The sequence below is a fragment of the Hyaena hyaena genome, unplaced genomic scaffold, assembly GCF_003009895.1.
Source record: "Hyaena hyaena isolate Hyena2069 unplaced genomic scaffold, ASM300989v1 scaffold_169, whole genome shotgun sequence".
In the NCBI taxonomy this organism is placed as follows: domain Eukaryota; kingdom Metazoa; phylum Chordata; class Mammalia; order Carnivora; family Hyaenidae; genus Hyaena; species Hyaena hyaena.
The window spans coordinates 252,683-267,905 of record NW_024080801.1 but is presented as its reverse complement, the minus strand read 5'-3'; the positions used below and the strand labels follow the sequence as shown (position 1 = coordinate 267,905).

The window sequence follows — 15,223 nt, the reverse complement described above, 5'->3', positions numbered from 1 at the left end:
CCCCCCCCCCCCCCCCGCCAGCCCTTTAACATCTTTATGGAGGCTGTTTTTAAAAAGTGTCTTTTCGGGGCGCCTGGGTGGCTCAGTCAGTTAAGGGTCTGACTTCGGCTCAGGTCACGACCTCATGGTTTGTGGGTTCGAGCCCCGCGTCGGGCTCTGTGCTGACAGCTCAGAGCCTGGAGCCTGTTTCAGATTCTGTGCCTTCTTCTCTCTCTGACCCTCCCCTGCTCACGCTGTCTCTCTCTCTCCCTCGCTCTCAGAAATAAATAAAACATTTAAAAAAAAAGTGTCTTTCATTCACTCAGATCATCTCTTTGAAAACCTCTACAAAGATCCCTTGAAGTCCTTCGGCCCGTCTCGCAGGTGAGGAAGTGCAAGGCCACCCCGCTAGAGGGCCATCCCTGACCCCCAGGCCCGCGAGGCCGTTAACTCCCCAGAGAGGAAAAAGCGGAGGGCGCGCGGGGAGGCAGATCCGCCGGGAAGCGAGCGCCCCGTGACTCTGGGTCGTCCGGCCAGTCGGTCTGGGGGGAGGGGAGCAGCGTGCGGGAGGCGGCGTGGGGACGGGGAAGGGGACACCGCGGTGCGGCGGGGGGAGCGCCTGCCGCCGAGTCCCCGCTCCCCGCTCCTCGCGAGCTCGGGAAACGCGGCGGCGCCTGGCCCCGTGCGGCCGCCGTAGAGTCCCCGTTGCCATGGCTCCCGAGGTCCGGGGCGGACGCGCGGAGGCGTGACCGAGAAGCGCGCGCGGAGTCCTGCGGCGCCGAGCTTCTGCCGGGGCCCGCGAACCCGAGAGGCGCCATGGGCCGGAGTAAGCGTCCCCTCCTACCTGCCGCCCTCGACCGTCCCCCTTCCGGGCATCGTCCCACGTCCCAGGGGACCCAGAGCGCCGCCGCCCCGTCCCGCGCGCGCCCCCCAGCCCTCCGCAGGCCCCGGCCGTGCCAGCCCCTCCGCCCACCCTGCGCGCGCTCAGCTTCCTTTTCTGTAAAACGCGGTGGGCGAGAAGGGCGCGGGGCTTCCTGATGCGGTGGGGACGGAAGGTCCCGGGGTAGTCACCGTGTCAGAGCGACAGCCTCCAGGCTCGCCCGATCGGCGGTGTGGCCGGCGGTGGAGGGAAGCGACGCCACAGCCCACCTCCCTCCCCTGGCGGCCTGGGGACCGGTGACTTCGCCCATGGGGGTCTCAGCCCCATCTCCAAAACGCAGGCAATAGTAGCATCGTTTTACCGACTTGGTTAAGTGTTCTAAGTGTTTAAAAACACACCGGCAGAAGGTGCAAAGCGATGGGATTAACATTTATTTGCGTGCGAACCCCGTTTTCGACTTTCTTACATGACAGTTTTGTACACTTCAGCCTCATTGCTCACTTACTGTAAAAGTTCTTAAGGAATATTTTTAAATCAAAGGACTGTGCTTGGTGATGAGGTTTCTGCCGTGGAAGAGCTGACAGCCAGGGGGTGGAGGGGGTGGGTGATTTGTTAATGTAAAAGCCCCATTCCTAAGGCAGGTATGGGTATGTCTTCTCACACCCCTTTCTAAAACAATAGACAAAAACTTAGGCAAACGTTAATAAAAACTGAAACTTGGTTTCCCACCCATGTAATCCTTAGCTATTACAAAAGAAAAAGGGCCACCTTTGTCTACACACAGACTGTATGACTGTTTAGAGCAACTGCTTTCATAGTGGCTAAAAATGGAAACACCCCAAATATCCTTCAACATTTGTTAATGGATTAACAAGTTGGGAGCTGGATGTGGGCATGGCAAGCTGCCCCCCACGTGCCCCCACTGTGATAAACATACCTGGCAACACTTTCTTTCCAGATGTTGATGGCAGCTTAAAGCCTGTGTCCCACAGGCGCCCAGTTGATTTGGTTATTTCCCCCTTCCACCGGGATTGTGATTCAAGTACATGGCCAGCAGCCCTTTTGGAAAAAATTGGATGAATCACTGCCAACTACTCTTGGGGATTCAGCCTCTCTTTTAGACAATGTGTTGTCAAATAAAATACAGGACACCCAGTATTTTTATTTGCTAAAATCTGGCAATCATAGTTTCCTGTCCCAAAACTCACTGAGGTCTGGAGACCGGGCAAGAGATTGTGAATTTTTATTGAGGCAATTGTCCTTAGTCTTCCGGTCATCAATCCTTAATGTCGTTTGATTGCACAGATTGAGTAAAACCTTTGTTGTCTGAGCATCTATATTGTCCTTAAGAATGTCATGCTCTGTTCATCTCCATTGCCATCCAAGGATGTAAACCCTGGCCTACATTCAGGTAGACCCTGGTGGCTCAGTTGGTTAGGCATCTGACTTCAGCTCAGGTCACGATCTTGCAGTCTCTGAGTTCGAGCCCTCAGAGCCTGGTGCCTGCTTCAGATTCTGTGTGTCTCTCTCTCTGCCCCTCCCCCAATCACACTCTCTCTCTCTCTATCTTTCTTTCAAAAATGAATTAATGTTTAAAAAAAATTTTTTTTAAAGTAGTGTTTGTGTATACCAGGTATTATTTTTCCTTAAATGTTTGGTAGAATTTATCAGTGAAGATTTCTGTGCTATGGTTTTCTTTATGGGAAGGTTTGAACTACATATTAAACTACTGTAGTAGATACAGAGATGTTTGATTTATCTGTGTCTTCCTGCATGAGCTTTGGTCGTTTGTGTCTTTTAAGAAATTTTCCCTTTCAGGGGCACCTGGGGTGCTCAGTCAGTTGGGCGCCCAACGTGGCTCAGGTCATAATCTCACGACTCATGGGTTCGAGCCCCGCATGGGGCTCTGTGCTGACAGCTCAGAGCCTGGAGCCTGCTTTGGATTCTGTGTCTCCCTCTCTCTCTGACCCTCCTCTGCTCACGCTGTCTCTCTCTCTCTCTCTCTCCCTCTCGCTCTCTCGCTCTCAAAAAAAATTTTTTTTTGCCCTTTCAATCTAAGTTCGTGAATTTATTAGCGTAGTTATTTATATTATTCTCTTACTAGCCTTTAATGCTAATACTATATAATCTATATGATGTCATGCTTTTGTTCCTAATAATGGAAATTTATGTCTTCTCTCTTTTTACTGATTAGTCTGGCTAGATGTTTACCAATTTTATTTTTTATGTATTTTTATTGACTTTCTCAATTGTTTTTGTTTCTATTTCACTGATTTCTGGTATAATCTTTGTTGTTTCCTTTCTTCTGCTTAGTTTGGGTTTAATTTATTCTTTTTCTAGCTTCTTAAGGAGGAAGCTAATATTTGAGACCTTTTCCCTTTCCTACTATAGGCATTTAGTAGTGTTAATTTCCCCTCCCCAACTTATGTTTTAGCCATATCCCATGCATTTTGATAACCTTTTTTAAAATCTTTATTTTTGAGAGAGAGAGAGACAGAGTATAAGTGGGGGAGGAGCAGAGAGAGAGGGAGACACAGAATCCAAAGCAGACTCCAGGCTCTGAACTATCAGCACAGAGCCCAACACGAGGCTTGAACTCATGAACTGTGAGTTCATGACCTGAGCTGAAGTTGGACACTTAACCAACGGAGCCACCCAGGTGCCCCTCCTTTTCTTTCTTTGTTCAGTTCAAAACACTTTCTTTTTTTTTTTTTACAAATAGTTTATTGTCAAATTGGTTTCCACATAACACTCAGTGCTCATCCCCACAAGTGCCCTCCTCCATGCCCATCGACCCCCCCCCCCGCATCCATCAGTCCTCAGTTTGTTTCTCAGCATTCAAGAGTCTCTCATGGTTTGCCTCTCTCCCTTTCCTCCACCATTTCCCCCCTTCTTCTCCCCCATGGTCCTCAGTTAAGTTCCTCCTAATCCTCCTATACGTGCAAACATATCATATCTGTCCTCTGCCTGGCTTATTTCGCTCAGCATAACACCCTCAAGTTCCATCCACATTGCTACACATGGCCAGATTTCATTCTTTCTCATTGCCATGTAGCATTCCATGGTATAGATAAACCACATCTTCTTGATCCATTCATCTGTTGATGGACACTTAGGCTCTTTCCATGTTTTGGCTTTTGTTGAGAGTGCTGCTATGAACATTGGGGTACATGTGCTCCTATGCATCATCACTCCTGTGTCCCTCGGGTAAATTCCTAGCAGTGCTATTGCTGGGTCATAGGGGAGTTCTGTTGTTATTTTCCTGAGGAACGTCCACACTGTGGTTCAAAACACTTTCTGATTTCCCTTTGGGTTTCCTGATGTCCAGCATTTGGTGTGTGTTTTTGTGGGGGTTTTTTCTCCTATATTTCCTTCTTGGGTTTTCCTGTCCTTATGACTCCATCTTGTCTGGAATATGAAGTCCCTGCTCCTCGTATGATTCATGTTCTCTGGCCTCTCTACCCTCTGGTTTCAGGAAGCAAACCTCTTTATGTGCTGCCAGTGTGGTGCTCTGGCTTTTTTTAAATGTCCGGTTAATCACATCCAGCCTTTCCTTACCAGCAGTGGCAGCAGCAACATGCGCTCTATACAACCCTCCTTTGAGTTAGTTTCCGTTGTATTTCTCCACTGCCTGAGGCGTCATGTCACGCTTGCCAGTGCGATCTCTTCCATTAGTATCCTATTTGCTATAAGTTGAATATCCGTGTCCCCCCAAATTCATATCCTCCATGTGACGCTTTTAGGAGGTGGGCCTTTGCAAGGTGATTAGGTCGTGAGCAGGGAGCCTTCATGATTGGGATTATTGCCCTTATGAAGGAGCCCCCAGAGACCTAGCTTACGCCTTCCACCATGTGAGGTTATCGTCAGTGGGGAAGCAGGCTGTCCCCAGACACTAGATCTGCCGGTGCCGTGACCTTGGACTTAGATCCTCCAGCTCTGTGAGAAATAAACGTTTCTTGTTTATAATCCACGTCCTTTATGGCATTCGTGTTATAGTATTCCAGATGGGTTGTTGGGTCGACACTGTAGTGCAAGTGTTAAACGTTGCCCAGCTACCTTGTGCCCAGCTCTATCGGCACTCCACCTACCGCCAGTAATGGTGTTCTCATTGCCATGCAGGCAGCAGACTCCGACTCCAGAGGCCCATCTTGGCCAGCGTCTGCTTTCACGTCCCACTTCTGGTATCAAGTCTTCCAGGTTGGGTTCCCCGGGTAGCAGACTTTTCCATGCAGATTAGTATGCAGGAGGTTCATTCTGGAGTCACTGGAGTGGGTTGGGATGGAAGCAAGCCTGGGTAGGAAAGGGCGTTGGGCGGTGATGCATTTTAAGAAGCCAACCTGCATCCTCGGAGCTCTAAACTGGGAATGGACTTTCTAATTTTCCCAAGCTTGGGTGAGAGGTGCTGGGCCTTTATGGCCCCTCATCGGCCAGTCATTGGATATGGGCTTTCCCGGGAAGGGCTGTGACATTGGTTGAGATGTCATTTTGGCTGAGTGACTTAGAAGAAAGTGGGCAGCTGAGGGCGGTCTGCTGGCACCACTCGCAGCAGCTAGAGGAACTAATCCTTCGGTTTCAAAGGAGGGAATTGGACTGTTGGGAACCATTTCTGAACTCACCAGTTGAGAAAACTCCTTGTGAGGTTAAGGTAAGTTTGCAACGCTCTTGTCATCAGATGATGACCAATATCCACCCTCACTCCGTTATTTCTGCTTGAGCACCGACCCCCAAGGTAGCTTGTTGATTGGTTCGGGAGGGACTTGTCCCCTTATTCTGGCCCTGGTATCATGATTGCACCTTGTGAAGGAAAGTATTGTGAGAACTTCTTCTCTTATGATTATGGGAACAGACTTTGTGTCTCTGGCAGGTCCTGTTTTCCTCGAGCTATCAACAGGCTCATGACCCTTACTCATCAAAGATTGACCTTTATGTGTACAATTCTGTTTTCTACCATTGCGTTAGTCTAAGAGGTTCATACAGCTCAACACGTAAATCAACTAACCAAGAATGCTTCTCATGCCCTAGCTATACAAGAAATCATAGACAAAAAACTGGACACAAAGGTAAATGCACTCCAAGAGGCTCTTCTATATACTGGAAATGGGCTAAACTCTTTAAAAGTATGGTTGGCTCTCCGCTGCTATAAGGAATATAACTGGACAATTAAGTCTTGCCCGGAGACAAAGAGCCTGACTTAGAGAGAAGGAACAGATAAGGGCAGAACATAAGTTGCTACATATACCTTTGCTAACTGGTGATGTATAGCAGTCCCTTCCCTAACGGCCTACATTCCACAGACCCCTTCCCTTACCCTGGCAGCTCTGATGAGGATGGATAAGAGTATCTACAAACCTATGACTTAATCTTAGCGTTATTAAAATGTTATGTTATCCTGTTTTTCGCTAAGAACACCCTGTTATTTCCTTAGTCACTCAACCTCACTGTAATTGGGGTGGTTCTGCAAGAATACTTCTGTAAAACCTGGTTCTGTACATTTTCCAAAGCATCTTATCATAGAGAACTATCCATTGCCAAAATTACATTTTCTGATGCCATGTTATTGTTTGACCTATTAATAAAGACACCAAAACTCACAGGACAGAGATGCCCACCTGGTGATCAGAAAGAATCGGGGCTCTCTCACTCTTTCTCGCTGACACCCTCCATCCTTCAAGGGCCTCTGGACCGGCTGGAGCTGGACTCCAGCGCTGGTTAGCACAATGTAGCATCCATTGTAGCCTGGAGTGCCCTTCTTCATTGGTTTATCTGGCAACTGCCTACTCACATTTCAAGACTCAGCTCAGGCTTCTTCTCCATGATGCCTCTTTTGACGTCCCTCCTGTCACTTAGTAGCACTGATCACCCCTTTCTGTGTCCTCCCTGTTCTCTCTGTATAATTCTGCCCCATAGCACTTCAGCTATGTTCTTTAAGAGCACTCTCTGTGTGCATAGACCCTAGTGGTATTGTTGGATTAGGTCTTGTATGACTAACGTTGTTTGTTATGGTGACCCCGAGTCAGTAAAAAAAAAAAAAAAAAAGGCAGAGCAAATGAGTAATCCTGTTTTGAAAAGTGTCCTTTGAAAACAATAGAAGAAAAAACAAAGCTTAGATGCTACAAGGGATTATCTTCGATTTGTAACCCCTTCGTCTCTGTTAAATCTCTGCTACGTCTCCCAAGATGTTTAAAAGTTCTGCAAAATCTGCTATGAACACAGATTATTGGTTTTATTCTCATCTAGTGGGAAACAGAGGGCTATTCACAAAACAGGATATAAAGCCTGAAGGAATGAACGCTAAATGGGTGGCTTTGGGAGCTTGTAGAACTTTGCTCAATCCGCTGAAAAAAATCTCTGTAGAAACAACCACAGCATGACAACTTCCAGGATTCCAGTACCGTCTCCTCCTGCCCTTTGCCCCACCCTGACCTCACCAAGTCATTTTTATTATCATTCCCTGGAGTTCATGGAGAACCCAGTCATTGTAAGGAATTGAAAAGAATTCTGGAGAGTTTTGGTTCCGGAGAGTTTTGGTTAAACCCTCGGATTCCTTAGCAGCCTTCTGCTAGTGAGAGAACGTAGGACTCTGGTTAAAGCTGTCAGTGGTTTTACCAGGCTGTGCTATTCCAGCCGTATCTCCGTTAGCACTCTCCGTGGGTGACACACTTCTCAGAGTCCATTTGAGTCCCGTATTTCACTATTTGAATTTCTTCCAAAATAAGGACGTGAGGGCACCCTGTTTCTCACCCACTACCTGGGAACGTTCCTCTTCCATCGTGTGGTAGGCATCCAATGCCGTCTCTCTTGAAACAGCCTTATGATGACATCCTAAGGCTTCCAACACATTTTCACATCCCTGGAATGGCTCCTTGTAAATGTAGTGCCGTGTTATCTGGCATAGGACTTCCCAGAGGGGAACAGCGCTCCCGGGACTTCAAGATGTTTGGTCTAAATCACAGTGCATAAAACAGCAAAACGCTTTCCTGTTGGAAAGTGTGGAACGCTGTCATCTCCATCCACCATTACCTTTAAACATTTCTTCCTGGGGACGCCGGTTTCCTCGCTGATGTTTGCCATTGCAGGTGGGCAGTATTGTGTAACGGTAATTTCCTGAGTGCCATAAAACAGCGTGCCATGCGGCTGCTTGCTTAATATAGAAGAGTTCAGAAAAGGGCCGCTGGGAGATACTGCTGTCCTCTGTGATTCTCCATTTTCTTTTCATCTGCCCTAATTGTGTATAATCGTTGCCTTTGGGCAGGCTTCCCTGGGGTGCTGGATCAACTGCTGGTCCCCCCTCTTCTGTGTGTGCCCCTGCATGCCAACTAGTTCTTTATGCTAAGTGGGGGGGGGGGGCTCCTCCACCCCCATCCCTTTTGACTAACAGTGATTTTTTTTTTATCATCTTAATTGTTGTGGTTAGGAGATATATCAACATAATTCCTCCCTAATATCTACATGCCTCTGAGAGGGAGGACTTGGCAATTGCGTGGAAGTGTTCAGATTCACACGTATAATAGCATAATGAAAAGAGTTTCCTAATTTCAAGAAAGGTGGAGCAAGAGAACAGAAGAAGGGTATTGGGTATCCGTAGAGGAACTTGCCAGTCTTTAGGGTCAGACAAATTGTAAAAGCCTTTAAGACTAGAGCTGGAGAGGCTTGTGATTCCTTTAGTGTTTCTGAGACCCAGGAAGCCCCTGGTGGGCCGTGCAGACCCTGACGTAGCTTTTCCAGGCCAGAAACTGTGATGCTTAACAAGGTGCTTTCGGAATTCCCCTGAACGCACTCGACTTAACCATACTTACAGATGACAGCTTCCGTGGGATTCAAGTTGGGTTTATATCTTCAGTATGAGTACCCCACTAAGCCTTCTGGGGCACCTGGGGCCCCAGGGAAAGACTAATGAGGCCCATGTATCAAGTGATAATCGAACTGCCAGCCACCCTCGAAAAGAATACTTTTATAACATCCCAGAAGGCTGCATTTAATACATTTCTCAAACTCCTTGGGATCTATGCCAGAGTGGGGGCAGGGAGGGGGTGGTGGCTGGGGAGAGCTGGCCCCTGGCCATCCCTCCCTGCTCTTCCCATCCCTGGCCCTACCCTGGGCCCTCGAGCCCATGTATGAAGGTGGATACTCCAGCCTGCATATCCATCCCCATCTCAGAAAACAGTGCTCTTTGGACACTTTGGGGTGTAGCGAGGCATACCTGATGGAGTGTTCTGGGATGAACCCGGACAAGTGGCCAGTGTGGAGCTTGGAGGCAGGCATGGGGCCCCTTGGGCACAGAATTCTATGGCTCCTCTACCTGGGACGTGCTCTAGAGGGAAGGGCTTGGGCTCCGGATGGGCATGTCCTCCTGGCCCCTTTGACTCCAGGTCTGACGGCACCAAGGCCTCCAAAAACCCAGCCCCCTCCCCCATGGATTGGCGTAAAGTCACACATACCCTAGTGGTCATTGAGAGTCTTATCCGTAGTAGTGAATAATTCCCACGGTTCGCTAAATTCGCTGAAACAGCATCGTTGTGCCGTCGCAACCCCTTCATCCCTGTTGCATCGTTGCCAAGACAGTTCTTACCGATAATTACAGAGGCAGGTAGTACATTTGACTTCACAACAGCTCTGCTGCGTCCTCAACCTGGCTGTCCCCGTCTATTCATTGTCAGTTGACTGAAGCTATCAGAGCCAAGTTGGGCGGTGGAACGTGTGGAGAGTCGCTTTAATGCCCTTTTCTCAGAGGTTGAGTTTTCAGAAAGCTGCTTTCCGTTTCATACTAGCCGTGGCATCCGGAGACAGCAGACCGCAGCAGGCAGTAGGGACCCCAGGGACACCAGCGGGAATGCCCTGTGCGCCCCCTTGCCTGCCATTTGGGCCTGCCTCTCCCCGGGACCTGGCTGGTGGCCATCTCTGCCTGCTACTTGGGCCAAAGCGTAGAACAGCAGGGACGTTCCCTGGGCACTGTAATTTGGTCTCCGGACCCTCACATTTCCCCTGACTTCCGAAGAACTGTCTTTGCAAGCAGCCCCATCTCCCACCACCAGAAATAGCGGGGTTCAGCTTCCTGGACACAAATGATCACGTTCAGAGCTGTTTTCACAGTTGTTTTCTACAAAAAGGCAAGTCCACCTTTAAGGATGTGGCTGGACGTAGGGCAGCCGAGGGCGCTGTGAAGGGCTCTGCCTTGGCTAGAGGGGCCTGTAGAGGTCCAAGACCTTGGGCAAGTTGTTTAACCTCTTTGTGCCTCAGTTCCTCATCTGCCCCTTCTACATACTCATACACTAACACATGCAAGGCATTGAGGACAGTGTCTAGCACTTGTACGTGGCAATAATTAAATCTTTATTGTCTCGTGGGTTAGACATGGACTGTTTCACTGTCCACCTCAAAAGGGGCCATTAAAATGAATTAATGATCTTTTTAATAGCACCAGAAAACATAGGGGCTCTTCGCTGTCATCACGTCTTTAACTGGGGCGTGTTTCAGGAAGAGGATTCCCGCCTTGCTCTTGGCTCCAACCGTGGACCAGGGCGTCGTCCCCAGTCCCTCGGTGTCCCCGTGGCAGGCCAGCCCCCATGCTGCATAGCACGCTAGTCAGAGGCTCAGGGACTCTCACCATGAGTGGCTCCTTTCATTCCTTCTGGAAACAGACGACAGGGTACCTACTTTACAAGATGGCGATACAAACTCTCGGGCCCTCCTCTCCTCCAACTTTAGTTCAATTAATCAATGTTGAACGCACGGACCTCTCCTTACTGAATGTCGGGAGGTGTGTACATGTTTTTGGCCCCCCGGCAGCCAGACTGTCCCGCTCAGTCACAAGTTGCCCTGTCCTGGTCTCCTTAGCGGGTTGCATCCAGTTTGACATGACAACACCACAGGATGTCACAGCAACATACACCTTATCAGCACTCTCTTGGTCATTACTCACCAACTCTGTCACCATCCCTACAGCAAACCGTAGGTAGACCTTGTGCAAAAAAGACAAAATCTCTCTGACTCACCATGGTGTCACCAGTCAAGGCAGCACTCTCTGTGCTTCAAAAATCACTCGGGCCTGGAAGATTGACATTTAACTGGGAAGAAAATCCAGTGCCTTTGTAATGTCATAACCCGATGATGAACATGGGGACGGAGACGTAACACGTAATAAATTTTCTTTCAGTCACAGAAGATCTAATTAGACGGAACTCCGAGCACAATGACTGCTTCATTTTTTCCCTGGAGGAACTCTCCTTGCATCAGCAAGAAATCGAAAGACTAGAACATATTGACAAATGGTGCCGGGATTTAAAAATCCTCTATCTGCAAAACAATCTCATTGGAAGAATTGGTAAGTTTTCAGGATTTCGTGCTCATGGCTTCTTTGGCGTTTTGAATGGGAAGCCCTGGGGAAGTTGCAGTGTGATTCTTAGAAGAAGACAACACGGGTGACAAAGAACCCCATGGGAACAGACACAGCCAGCTCTCAGGAGCCCGGCCTGGGCCTTTCTCTGAGCTCCCATGCTGCCCTGTCCCCTGGCCCGAGGGTCCCCGGGGCCACCGTGGAGGAGTTCCGAGTGGCACGTAAAGGTGGGAGCTCCTTTAAGTTTGTTGACCTGCCCATCTGTAGCCTGGTCTTGTCCGAGTTCAAAGGAAGGGAGATGGAATCCAGGCGTTTCTCCTGGTCTCACACCGCTCCGTGGAACAGAAAGGGTCGTGTGGGACTTGAGTAAACCCTTGTCAGATCCCCCGCGGTGGCTGGTTCTGCCGTGGTGACAGAGAATGTGCATGTGCGAGGCATTGTGCTCCGTGTCGCTCCTCCAGAGGGCTCCATGCCACACCCCTGTTTACTGCTCCAGTTAGGAATGAAGTGACAGGTAGACGGATCAGAACATCAGCCTCGTAACGGACAAAACCTCCTGGAGAAGATGGTTTAGACTCGCAGTCAAGTGGGCTTCCGCCCGCAGGTTGAATGTGTCCACTAGGTCACGTGCAGGCTGCAACGACAGGCCTGCGGGCCCCCTGTGTGGGCAGGAGGGGGACAGGAGCACATCCCTTCTGCTGCCAGGGGAGCCCCAGAGCCAGGAGAGAGGGGACTGGGCATGCCCATCCCCCAGTCCATCCATCAGATGGGGGGGCCCTCTCCACGGTTCCCTGGGGAAGAATGAGTTAAGGGGCAGGGACAAGGGGGCCCTGCCACGTGGAGACAGGAGTGGCCCCACATTCCGAAGAGCAACCTGTAGTTTAGTGGCGAGAAGAGGCACTGGCCCTGATGGCTTTGATCCCTGCCTCGGCCACTTAAAAACTGTGTGAAGGGGGCGCCTGGGCGGCTCAGTCGGTTGAGCTTCCGACTGAGGCTTGGGTCAGGATCTCACGGTTCATGAGTTCAAGCCCCACATCTGCCTTGCTGCTGTCAGCACAGAGCCTGCTTCAGAGCCTCTGTCCCCCTTTCTCTCTGTCCCTCCCCCGCTCATGCTTTCTCTCTCTCTCTCTCAAAAATGAATATTAAAACCAAAAACCTGTGTGAAAGTAGGTAAGTCTGTTAACTTAGCTTTGCCATGTCTACACCAGGGACTGCATGCTGGCATTTATTTAGCACTGCCCTCACTCACTCAGATGCTGTCTGCTGCCACCGCTGTTACTGTTCTCATCCCCCCACCCCCAGGCCAGCCACGTGGAGGTGGGGCAGAGCTGGGAGACAAGGGATGGACTTAGGGTCCCTGCTCAGGAGCCCAAGCCTTGAGGGCACCCCGTAAGGTTGGTTGGACTTGCTCCGGTGATGCGCGGTCTGGGGACAGCTTTGGTGTGTGCGTGGGGAGGGGACTGCCACTGAGTGTCACGCACAGGGGCCAGGGATGCCGCCTACCATCCTGTAGCGCCTGGGCCGGCCCGCCCCCCCAGAAAGAGCCCCCGGCCCCTCAGTGCTAGTCCTGCCGAGGCTGGGAAACGCTGGTTGATGGTGTTGCCCCTGGTTTGGAGGGTCATTGAAAACTGGCCGTCAGGTTGCAAAAAAAAAAAATTCTCGAATTTGCATTATTTTTTGAAGATTTATTAAAATTCTGATCTTCTTCAGATAATTATTTTCGGCATCTTTCACTCTACCAGAAATTAGAAGCCCTGGCACACTGTTCCGTTAGAAAGGCTGTTAGAGAAAACCATGAGCTTTTGTGCAGGGGGGCACTGGGGGGCCGGCCTGATTGTACGGAACTAAAAGAGTTCCCGAAATTCTGATCCCCGCAGCTGGGTCCATCACAATCACTAATTAGTGGCATCGTATTTCAGGCCTTTGCAGAGCTGTGAGAAAGCTTACGTTTTTGCTTCCAAAGTATTCTTAAATTAAACACTCTTTTCAGTCCTAATAATGGGATTTTTCTGTGCTGCTCCACCCAGAGGCATTCAGGCACGTATTTAGCAGGCAGAAGCGTTTTCGGGCCTCAGACTGGCTCTCGCACCATCGAGGTGCCCCGCCTGAAGCCCTGTTCCCCATCGGGGGGGTCCAGATGGGCTGGGGGGGGGATGCAGTGCTTAGTGGTGGTCTGAGGGTGAGCCCAGGACCTCCCGGGTCTTGTTGATTGGGGCTCCGGCCCCCTCCCAGACCTCCTGATAGTAACCTGGGGGGTGGGCTCCCCAAATCTGCATTTGTAACAGCTCCCCCAGGAGCCTGAGGCCTATAGTTCAGAGCAGAGCTGTTTGCAGTGGGGTGTGGCTTTGCTCCACACAGGCCTGTGGGTCTGGTTATAACGGTGGGTGAGAACTGCTTCCAGGATGGGTTGGGCTAGAACCACGGTCTGGCCGACTCCCCGCTGCCCCAGAGCTGCTGTACTTGATTATCTGTAGAGCCTTTTTTCCCCTGAGCAATTTAACCTGTTTTTTTTTTTTTAATTTTTATTTATTTATTTTGAGGGGAGAGGGGCAGACGGAGAGAGGGAGAGAGAGACTCCCAAGCAGGATTCTGAGCTGAGAGCACAGAGCCTGATTCAGGGCTCAGCCTCACAGACCATGAGATCACGACCTGAGCCTAAATCAGAGGTTGGATGCCTGACCCACAGAGCCCCCCAGGCTCTGTGGAAAATCTCCATGGAAAACAGGCAGAAGGAGCCTTATTGGAGCGAGGAATTTCCAAATCCACAGTCCTCAATAGGGTTTCCTACATTTGTGTCCTCTTAGGAAGGACCGTTCTTTTTGGGTGTGCAGTCACGATTTCATGCTATACTCAGGAGTCGATCTCCTGGCTTTGCCACTTAACCTTGCACTAGCAATTAATTCTCTGCACCTTCGTATTCCTATTTGTTAAAGGGAGACAATAGTAGTTTTTACCTCATACGGTTGTTGAGGATTAAATGATATATATATGCAAAATGTTTAGAAAATTACATGGCATATAGTAAGCTCTCAGTGATGTTAGCTATGGTATGATTAGCAGTTTTTAAAAAATATTTATTTATTTTTGAGAGAGAGAGAGAGAGAGAGAGAGAGAGAGCACAAGCGAGGGAGGGGCAGAGAGACAGAGGGAGACAGAGGATCTGAAGCTCTCAGTGCAGAGCTTGACGCACGGCTCAACATGGGGCTTGAACTCATGAACCGCAAGATCATGGCCTGAGCCGAAGTCAGACGCTTAACAACTTGAGCCACCCAGGCGCCCTGGTGTTGTTAGCATTTTTAAGTGCCCCCATCCTACAGAAATTCTCTGACTGACTTACGCGTACCCTTTTGCCCCTAAGAGCTTTCGTATTTTTTTAAAGACAGTAATAATCCCTTATGTATCAGGGTAAGTTTGATTTCAAGTGAAGGAGACCCCAGCCTCATTGTGGCTTCCCAGTAAGGAAATCACATACCTTCCCCACCTGTCTCCAGGGTTTGGTGAGTCCTTCTCTCAGCTCCCCAGTCAAAGTACGGGCTCTACCCTGCCGCCGTGAGGGCTGTGAGGGGCAATAAGGATATCACTTTCTTCCCTAGTAACAGCCAACGGGAGAGGGAAAAAGGCAGTTCCCAAGCCTGGAACACAGATCTCTCCCTCTTATCCGACTGGGAGACCTTGATTTGGGTGTCTCCTGCATCACACAGTTGCCGGGAGATTGCCCGGGGCTGGTTGGCTAAAGCCTCATTCCAGAACTGTCATTAACAAGGGGCAAGCCATCGCTGTGCACTGGCCCGGCTTGGTGAGGCTGGACTCTGGAGTTTCGGCTGGCTGGGGACAGACAAGGGGAGAGCCGGGTTCTATTAGGAGCAATGGAGGAAGACATGGATGTTGCTTTTGACAACCACCAATGTCTAATGTCCAAGTCCAGACACGAAAAAGCAACACAGTTACGATAACCTCAATCATGCTTAGATTCCCTTTATCAATTTCACGGTAGCTTATGTAACAATAGCTTTTATATTGAAGGTGAATTA

General features: G+C 49.7%; 1 protein-coding gene across 3 annotated transcripts in view; it reads left to right on the top strand.

Moving 5' to 3' along the window:
• The first annotated feature begins 732 nt into the window (after positions 1-732).
• The window catches only part of DNAAF11 (dynein axonemal assembly factor 11), an 83,395-nt gene continuing 68,904 nt past the window's right edge, over positions 733-15,223 (top strand). For all 3 annotated transcript variants that reach the window (XM_039240190.1, XM_039240188.1, XM_039240187.1), the window contains exons 1-2: positions 733-805; positions 11,013-11,180. In XM_039240190.1, coding sequence (XP_039096121.1) covers positions 796-805; positions 11,013-11,180 — 178 coding nt within the window. In that variant the 5' untranslated portion in view covers positions 733-795. The remainder of the gene's footprint in view (positions 806-11,012; positions 11,181-15,223) is intronic.